At 39.4% G+C, this 10,481-nt stretch overlaps 1 protein-coding gene across 1 annotated transcript in view; it reads left to right on the top strand.

Moving 5' to 3' along the window:
* Positions 1-3,940: 3,940 nt before the first annotated feature.
* LOC126456599 (glutamate receptor ionotropic, kainate 2-like) overlaps positions 3,941-10,481 on the top strand; it is a 60,474-nt gene continuing 53,933 nt past the window's right edge. The window contains exons 1-2 of the mRNA XM_050092344.1: positions 3,941-3,981; positions 5,071-5,320. Of these exons, the coding sequence (XP_049948301.1) occupies positions 3,941-3,981; positions 5,071-5,320 (291 nt within the window). The remainder of the gene's footprint in view (positions 3,982-5,070; positions 5,321-10,481) is intronic.

Below are 10,481 nucleotides of genomic sequence, written 5' to 3'. Positions count from 1 at the left end.
ATAACCCTGTTGTCCAGGACCGGATGCCACAAAGGGCGCAATTCACAACGAAATGGGGAAACTCACCGGCGGCTATTGAGGCGTAAGCGCTATAGTGTGCGAGTGAGACAGACGAGAACCTACGTCATAGGGAAACCCAGTAGAAGATTTCTGTGGCCAAAGAGACGTAGCAGTGTTAAATATGGCGGACCTAAGATCGGCCATAAAGGGAAACATTTATCAAAACTATTTAATTCTGTAATAACGCAGCCGGCCAGAGTGCCCGAGCGGTTCTAGGCGCTGCAGTCTGGAACCCCACGACAACTACGGTCTCAGGTTCGAATCCTGCCTCGGGCATGGATGTGTGTGATGTCCTTAGGTTAGTTAGGTTTAAGTAGTTCTAACTATAGGGGACTGATGACCACAGAAATTAAGTCCCATAGTGCTCAGAGCCATTTGAACAATATTTTTGTAATAAAGCAGGGAATTAAGCCACGGTAATTTTAATCAGCCATCCTTCTTGATGATTCAAATAAAACTTGAATATTGATTATATCTATAATAGTTTAGTATTTACTGTTAAAGTAAAATTAACAAGTTTCGCAACAAATACCTGAATGCTAAAATCTGAACGCTTTGGTCGATCTTAACGACCGACATTTCCTATAGAAGCGCTTCATTAAATGACAAATGTTGTAAATGTCAACACTGTAACTTTTTTGTTTAAAGGATATAGTAAATTTAAAACATCAGTATTTTCAGTTAAGCATCAGACCATCATTTCCTCTACACAAAACTCAATGAACGATGACAGCATGACACCTTATTGAGTCATTAGGTAATAGAATATTTGTTGTAAAATTTAGTGCATAATTCTTACTTTGTTCTTTAATTATTAATCAGAAAGCACATTGGTGCAAGGATACTGGCCGTGACATTCAAAGTTAAGAAGGAAATTGTATTGGTTTTGTGCAAAAGAATTTAACGTCTATTATGTAACGGATATTACTGTTGCTTTATTTAGAAAGTGAAAGTGCTCAAGCTTTGATTGTTTAAATATGTTGAAATGTAAAATAATGTAGAATACGCTGTAGCCAATCAGGTGGACGGCTTCAGGAAAGGTAACTGCCCTACACAGTTGAGTGACGATGTTCGGCGCGCAGGAAACGCGGCCGGGGAAGGGCAGATACAGTGCGGATGCAGACACGAAAGCGGACAGTTCGGCTGGAGACACCAAAGGGTACAGTTGGGATTGAGACGCGAAAGCGGGCAGTCAGTCTGTAGCCAGCTAGGAAGTGAAACGACTTAGAGAATCTTGCGTTGCGTGGTATCGCGGGACTTTTCGTGTGGAGTATCGGATTTGTGTTTCGCGATGAGATTGTGAATGATCGAAATGTGTCAAATGGATATGCACTCGAGTGTAACCGTAACTCTAAATACGACCACTTTCGCTATTAGTTTGCTTTCTGAATAAAAATTATTCTAAACAAATCGCAGCTGTGTGGCCTATATCATTTATGGGTCGTTAATTTAGTTCCCGATATTATTAATACTGTTATTATATATTATGTTAACTTTGCATTTCGCAAACTTGCCATCAGTCAGACAATTTAACCAAAGGGTTAGAAGTGTGTAATTTAGGACGTGTAATGCGACACGTGCGGTTCAACTCCTAGACGAGTTTGAGCCGAGACATTTCGAGGAAGAGGAACCAAATGTGAGCCTGAACATATCTGGGATGTTAGTTCGCAGGCTGTTTTGCTTATCAGTTCTCAAAAGGGGTATTCGCGCTGCGGTATGTTACCGTGTAAGTTTCACTGTGAAAGCGAGCGGTAACCTATGATGGCATGTAGAATGTGGGTTAGTTGTGTGCAATTACGATACTTCATAATTCTTGAGTATTCGTAATAAAACATACAGTTCTTGATCTCATAACAATCATTCTTCTCAGTCGATTCAGTCATCATTCGCTTCGCTAAATTATCAACACATCCAGTCGGTTAATTATTAAATTCAAGGATAAAGTTGAACCAGAAATCGTAGGAATATAACAGCTCAGGTAATTTATAGCTGGATTCCGTATATCTTCCGTATTGACCCCAATTTCTTCTTCTATCTCGTCATCAGATATTTCCTCCCTCTCGTAAGGACATTCAATGTACTCCTTCCGCCTGTGCGTTCTTTACTTTGCGCGTAACACTGGTACTACTTTAGTACTCTTAATGTTGATGCCTTTTCTTTAATTTCACTAATGTCTGATTTCACTTCTCTGTATTGTGGAAGTCATTGCGACAAACATTTCTTTTTTATATTTTATCACATATTAGCTGCTGAGATTTTGCCTTAGCTTTCCTGCGCTTCCTGTTTATTTCATTCCTCAGTGACCTATTATTCTGTATTACTGCTTTTCCTGAGTATTTTCGTACTTCCATCCTTCCACGCTCAACTGATTTCTTCTTTCACCCAAGGTTTATACACAGTTATCTCCATAGTATTTATATATGTCTGTTCAAATTACTTGATTATTCATTTTAGAGTACTCCACTCCTTTTCAACCCAACCGCCTACTGTGATATTCATTATTACAGTATCTACAGCCTTAGGGAACTTCAAACGTATATCGTCATTCCACAGCTGTTCAGTTCCCGCTCCTTTCCTCGGTGATTCTTAAGATTCTCTTAAACTTCCGTCACTTCTTCACCATTACTAATTTGTGGTCTGAGTCTGTATTTGCTACCAAATGTGCCTTACAATCAACCATCTGTTTTCAGAATCTCTGTCTCCCGATGATGTGATCCAGTTGGAATCTTCCACAAACCTTCTTTGATAACCAAAACTAAGTTAGTCTTCCTCCTTTTTCACCCCTATACCGATACCAATTCTCCAGTCACTTTAATTTCTACTCTGCTTCATACTACAGCGTTCCACTCACCATGAATACTATACTTTCATCTACCTTTACACATTGTACTTCAAAGTCTTCATACAGTTTCTCTGTCGCATCATCTGTTTCTGACGTCAGCAAGTGTACATGAACTATTGTTATTGACGTGGATTTGCTGTTGACTCCGATGTGAAAACGCTTTCACTGGACTGTTGGCGAATAATCACGCTCTACCTACTCTCATAACAATGTTCTCTGTTCCTATTAATACGTTCCTATAGTTGTCTGACTTTATCTTCTTTTAATTCCTCTGCACTGAACCCAACTACATCTAGAATGCATCCCTGAGTTTTCGTTTTCAGATCTTCTAGCTTTCCACCATTTTAAGACATCTTACATTGTGTGATACTACTCACACAGTGTTACCATTTCGTTACTTATTCAATCTTTTTCTCTTCGTCACTTCCCCCTTTCCAGAACCCAGAATGGGAGACTAGTCTGGAGAGACCGTCACTAAAGCTGTTTCCATTACAGGACACACTCCCTGTGGATACGAATTATGTGTCTTCTATGGAGTGGTTTACGCTGCCGTCTGCATCCTTATGACGCTGGTTGGTGACTCTTCCGCCTTTTAGAGATATTTTCCCAACCCAAGGGAAAGAGGCTGCTACAACCTATGTTAGCTCCTCTGCTCTCTTTGAAAAAGCAGTTGGCAGGACGGAGATAACTCTACACATCTTTGACTGATAATTTTTATTCAACGTCGGGACAGTGGCTGGGTTCTAATTAGGTACTCATGACGTTTCCATTACTACCTGAAAATGCTAACCGCAGACTGTGTTAAGTTTTAAAAACTGATTTGGTTTTCCTACCATAACATCCGAATTTTCTTCTTAATATTTATGCATTTAAATGTTTGCGTAACCTTCTTTTCTTTATACGAAGATAAAAGAAATTGTATTTATTCTTTTTTTCCCTTCCTACATCCTTAACGACGATGTCACTTAGCGCCTGTGCAAGTAACGATAACATATTAGCTCCTTTTAAAGTTTATTATATTTCTCTGAGTTCGTCGACATGCCGGGTGGAGTTCTCAGTATGGAAGCATTGATTGGATGGTGCGTCTATAATAATCCAAAACAAAGAAAGTACATTAATAACAGACAAAATAATACATAGATATGAATTAGTTTGTTGTTATCGTTAACAGACGGGTACTGCACAATGTTGAAAGCTTAGGGAAGGAACTGTTTTCAAAATATATCCTGTGTTGACGTACTCAACGCCCTAATACCCTATGCCCATCTCACAAATCCCTTAATTTCTAATGATTGCTGCTATGAAGTCTCACTTTCATTACAACGATAACATCACATCATAGAGTAAACATCTTTCGTAATTTATAGGCTTAACAACTAATCTTCGTTTTCTTCACAGAAGCAGTAGGGCAATCGCGTGTTCTGGTAGCAGAAAAGTTGTTATGATGTTTCTTCGGTGTTCAATTGTCTTTTCAGTCTATATTATAGAACAATCTGCAATTCTTTCATGGATGAGCACCATCTTTAATTATTTTACTTTAATGTTCTATCTTAAAAATATTCAGTTCGCGCATCATCATTTTTAAATATTCCTATTTTCATCAGCATGCAGCCATTCATACACCTCATGGAACTCGCTTTTAATCCACATATATCATAAAGATTTAGTTATTCCTCAATTATGTTTCTGAGCTGTACGCACTACGAAATTAGTTTTCGGACTCCGTTAAAACTGCTTTACTGTCAGTGAGAAGAAAACGTTTTACAATGTCTCACTCGATTAAAAACATGGCTTACAATTCGTTAACAACCTAGCGTCTTTGTCCTTTATTGTTTAATGATAAAACTAATTCTGATATATTTTAGGTTTGTGAAAAGTAAAGATGGCAATAATACAATACTAATCCTAATCTTACAATGGAAGGTAGCAAAATTTGGAAGACGAAGAGTAACATCAATATAAAATTGCATTAGCATTTGTCAGTTTGGCTTTGAAAACCACATTTCAGTCCTTAAAAGAGTATTTGTTTCCCATGATTACAATGCAAGAGGAAGTGATTTAACTTAGGGATCTATCACATTTTTAATCTGATGTATTTCTGTGAGCTTCGTTATGTTGCTTATACCAGAAATTAAAGCTGTTCACTGAGGTGTCGCCTTGTCCACCAGCTTTGAATTGGTAACACTGAGGTTGACCGGGGAAGAGACGTGGCGTGACGAGCTGGTGGTGGCACGGTGGAGGCGGGAGCTCGGCTTACGCCCGCCATCTGCGGACCTCTATCCCGGCGGGTTGGCAGACCTACACGGGCGTCGGGTGATACTTGCAGTACTCGACTACCCGCCATATGTCATACTCAACAGCGACGCTAGTGTATTCGATGGCGTTGAGACACGCATCATTTTAGAGCTCATAAAAAAGGTATGTCGTAGTAGTAGTAGATTTATTCATCCGTAGAGCTCTTTTTACAATGATATAGGCTATGTCAAGGTGTTTACAAGTTTAGACCAATGTAAAATAAGCTATTTCGTATCCACATACACTTACAGGCTTCTAGTTAGAGACAATCATTAGATTTTCTCCTGGTATACAATACTTTTTTTACAAAGAACTTATTACATAATGTAATACCACACTGTTCACTCATATCTCACTACCAGTCACTGCACACACTATACACACATTGTTTCATAACAAATCACTCACTACACACACACACACACACACACACACACACACACACACACACACACACACACTGGTGATCTCTGGGCCATTTTCTGTACCAAAACTTCCCATTTGCTATCCTCAAAAACTTAGTCAGATTGCTTTTTGTCAATAATATGAAAAGGTATATCTTTTCCGTTATTGGTGGAGTTTCACTGTACTATAGTCCACTCTGGAGAGGAATCAGCACGAATCCTATATTGCTCTGAAATCTGTCATGTAGAAAGAATATTCATCAATAGTTGCAGTGAAATTATAAATTATCACCAATTTTCCGATTTCATCCGACAGCAGTCTCATGAATATCCGATCATTGTCTTCAATGTTATTTTAACCGCTGTGAAACAGAATAGGATATATACACTCATAACAATGTCGAATTCAATTAATTTTCAACTCCACATGTCAACGAGCTATATGTATTATAATATATACACGTAACTTATTTTCTTCAAAACAAAGAAAAGTGGACACACATTGCATTACAAATGAGCAACAAGTATAGTTGATGAAACATACACTGCTGTATCTTTATATGAGCCTCAGTTATACAACAGTTAAACCAATAGTTCCATGATTACTTTTTGGTACATGTATTACTTCAGTCCGGTCTGTCCAAACTATTGACACAAACTCCCTTCAAATGACCATCGCATGTCCACTTGTTACAGAGAGCACACAGCTTAATGATTTATTTGTCCCGTGCCCTACCACACTCGTAACACCTTCCTCTTTTTCCCATTATGTCCTCTTTCGGCCTATATACTGTCTTCTTCATTCCACGCAGTGGAAGTCCCTGCTTCATCATCTCCTTAGGTACCTGAGGTGTGCTTGACATCACCTTTCTATTTGGGGCTTTATAAGTTCCCGTTCAATATTGGTTTGAAAAGTAGTTCTCGTTAGTGCTCTATCTTCATTTTACTGAATTGAACTCTGAAAAGTAAATAAATTACCTATCGAAATAGAAAGACAAATGGTAACACGAAAGGTCGCATGGATGGTAATTGTCAGCCAGAGAACACAACCTGGATAAACTTATTTTTGTACTACCTAAAATCGGCACGTTTAAACAACAATGGTCAAATACAGACCTTTAAAGTGGAACACGAAGCTTTACAAATTCACGTCTGTGAAAAACCCATAAGGCCGACGACATAAAAAAAAGAAAATCACCGGTTGGCATGTATCACCCGCACAACTACTCAACGAATAATAAACAGCTGCACAGGAGTTACCTCCATATTTTAGAGAATAAAAAAAGTTCTGAGGATTTATCATACAACGACTGTGCCTCTTTGAATGAAGTCATTTGCAAAAAATCTCGCTTCAGTACAGGATGTACATAAACATTGTACATATGTCATTTTGAAGAGAAACTCTGAAAGTTTTTTTTTTCTACAAACATTCGATGCGAGAACCATGAGTGAAACGGCAGACGTCAATCGAATTCTTGCCATACCCCTCCCAGCATGGCATCGTCGACTGTGGCAGTCGCTTCCGTATTCTCTCCCGGAGCTCAGCTGCATCGCGTGGTGGAGGCGGTACATACACCAGATCTTTAATGTGTCCCCACAGAATAAAGTCACACGACGTGAGATCTGGTAATTGGGGAAGCCATTTTATGAAACAGCTGTCCTCTTCTGTAGCACGGCCGATTCATCGATGCGGAAGCTCCGCGTTCAGCTCCCAGTTGAATGGTTTCATAGAGAGCTTCTGTCGCAGGACGTTCTACACTGTCACTGGAGCCATTTTAAGTTCACGGGATGCACGACGCAACAGTTTCTTTGGACTCCTTATGAATGTCTATCGTACGCGCTCCACATTCACCTCACTCACAATGGGACGTCCGCTTCTCTTTGGCAGGCACAAGCAACCCGTCATAACGAATTTGTTCTGCCAGTGGTAAATGGGCTTCCTTTTGGTTGCTTCTTATCGTACTTTGTTCTAAATATCCGCTGAACAGCTGTAGCACACTTGTTTTTGTCGAACTCAAACGTACAGGAAGCTCGCTCCGCACCTGAACTCGCCATGTTTGCGGCTAGCGTTGACTATAGGCAAAATACATAACTACGCTTTTCGGTATACATGAAAAGAAACTTTCAGGCTTTCTCTTCAAAATGACATATGTATAATATCCGCACAATGTTTGGTTTTTGTGTAATAAATAATTGAAAGTGTACCCCCACTTTATGTGCACCCTGCATCTACCATTTATAAATAATGATTACTGTTGTGATCATATGTAGCCAACGCACAAGGACAGAATGAATTTTGTTCGTGACCAGTCACCAGATATAAATATCAGAGGTATCGTTCTGCTCTAAATTGTAAACCAAATTTCGATACTTGATCTACACAGAGCAATTTATGAGCCAACATCAACCTAACCCATTGTTTTTGCAATGTATTTATGCATCAGAAAACACTTCGAAATTTCGTGAAATGAATTATTTATTTACTTTTGATGCAGTACGGCAACTATGACAAATAACGAAAAGAAATTCCATTCTTTATAAAGAGAAGATCTCAAACTGTAATACAGACATTAACTTTTGTCACTAAATAGTTTTCTCAAAAAGCGAATAAGTCCCTCATAGTGGAATCAATGGTATCTCTCAGCATCGTTAGCTGCATTTGGCAAGCAGTACTGCAACAGGAAAGTCACATGCAACGAGCTTGTCTGTACAAAGAAAAGCGTGAAAGTGCACTTGTTGAAGAGATAATTTCTATCATTGTACCAAAATAAACAGTACTATTCCCATATTTAAATTGTCTTTATTATTAGTCTAAAAATTGTTTTAGTTTGGTTAAAACTGACATCAATGTCAGCCAAACATTATAGTACCTAAGATACTAGTGCAGTAATTTTATCTTGCTCTACAACATGTATTCCTCTGCTGATTATGCTATGTCATGGTGTCTACATGACACTTCTATGAAACAACTTGTTGCAAAGGAGTATTACACATTTGTACAGGCGAGGAGTAAGGGTTTCTTTGGTATCAGCTGCCCAAAGTCGGCCGTACATTATAGTGATGCCATGTAATACAAAACGTTTGTCATCTTCTGCTCATAATGGCAATTCTTGCTGTCACACAGTGGAGGCTATGAGACGGTTCATCCTACGTGAGCATCATTTTACAATAAACTCTAACAAATTCGTTCATACAGAAAGTATCACGTTGCTCCACACATTGCTATGTTACAACAGAACTGTAACTAATTTGAATGGTTAGTTTACAGGGCGGAGAAATGTGGTAAAATGACATGGTGACTGATATCATCCGAAATCCATGGTGAGAGTATATGTACCATAACCAGTCAGTAGGTTTCAGCTCCAAGATCTCAGGTAGTATTATAGCAGCAGACAGTATACGTGCCATTACTTGGAATTGAATATCAGCTATATTAAGTGTCCTCAGTTACAGATAAGAGTCTAACAGAACTGTAACAAATTGTTCCACGCATGGCCATTGTACAGCATAATTGTAACAAATAATCCCATGTCGCAACAATATTGCAACAAGCTGCCTATGTACAGAATGTCTGACATCTTATACTATCACAAAGCGGAGAAACCATGAGCTACATGGCACCCATCACCTCATTTCAAATAAACTGTAACAAATTATACAAAATTTGTCCATACATTGTCATGTTACACCAAAGTTGCGATAAATGGCCGTGTGCATAACTATGTTAGAGGCAAATTTCAACAGATCTCTTCATACGTTGCCATACTGCAAAAAAAATGATAACACATTATCCCATATATCATCACTGTAACATGAAATTGTAACATTTAGCCTCATATGTCGACAACTGAGCAAGCTGAGGTTTGTTCCAACAAGTTACATTGTGTTCCAACAAGAAAACATCATTGGTTAGCTAGTTTACACTTATCATATCTATCAAATCAAGATTTGTTCCAAAAAGCTGTGTTTATGTCATTAAGTTGAGACTGCAGGCTAGGGTGACATACATGTCTTAGCACAGCCGCCTTTACATCACACCAACTTGGTGAATTAGGAGAGAAAGTGTGGGAGGGGCTGCATGTGTATTACATCAAAGAGGCTGCGCTGAGATTTACACATAATGATATATCCTGGCAGATTGAAGCTGTATGCCGGACTGAGACTCGATCTCGTGACCTTTGCCTATCACGGGCAAGTGCTCTATCACCTGAGCTACCCAAGCACAACTCACGATCCACCCTCACGGCTTCAATTCTGACAGTACCGTGTCTCCCACCTTCCAAACTTCACTGGGGGGATGTTTCCAGAATGAAATTTTCACGCTGCAGTGGATGTGCGTTGATATGAAACTTCCTGGAAGATTAAAACTGTGTGCTGGACCGAGACTCGAACTCGGGACCTTTTCCTTTCTCCGTGTGAGGACGGGTCGTAGACTTCTAGGAGTTGTAGAGGGCACTTCGTAAGTAAGTTGTTGATAGAACCGTATGCAAAGATGCACTGTTTGGTTGTAAAATAAATTTGAAGATCGGATAATTTTCAAATCTCCCGCTTCACGGCACGCACAGAGCGGAGACAATTTACTCCTACCTGTGTTTCCTACAGAGGCCCTCGGCATGGGAAATACCGCGAGTACTCGTCATCGAGCTATCTTTTACGTGACACGGACGTTCTCTTCAAAATCTGGAGTTCGGCGCGTCCGTGTAGCACCACAGTAAACCCTCCTAGTTGTGACTTACCAGCTTCTAAACAGCCACTCCTACACTCGAACGCATGTGATGTCATCGTTACGATTAGGACTGATGATGGCGCCTTCATCTCAGTTTTTGTGCTACCTTGTAGCTGTAGATTTTGCAGTGATTCGACCATTGAACTTAGTTTTT

The sequence above is a fragment of the Schistocerca serialis genome, chromosome 2 (genome assembly GCF_023864345.2).
Source record: "Schistocerca serialis cubense isolate TAMUIC-IGC-003099 chromosome 2, iqSchSeri2.2, whole genome shotgun sequence".
Classification (NCBI taxonomy): domain Eukaryota; kingdom Metazoa; phylum Arthropoda; class Insecta; order Orthoptera; family Acrididae; genus Schistocerca; species Schistocerca serialis.
The sequence above is the reverse complement of the archived record's forward strand: the minus strand, read 5'-3'. Positions and strand labels throughout refer to the sequence as shown.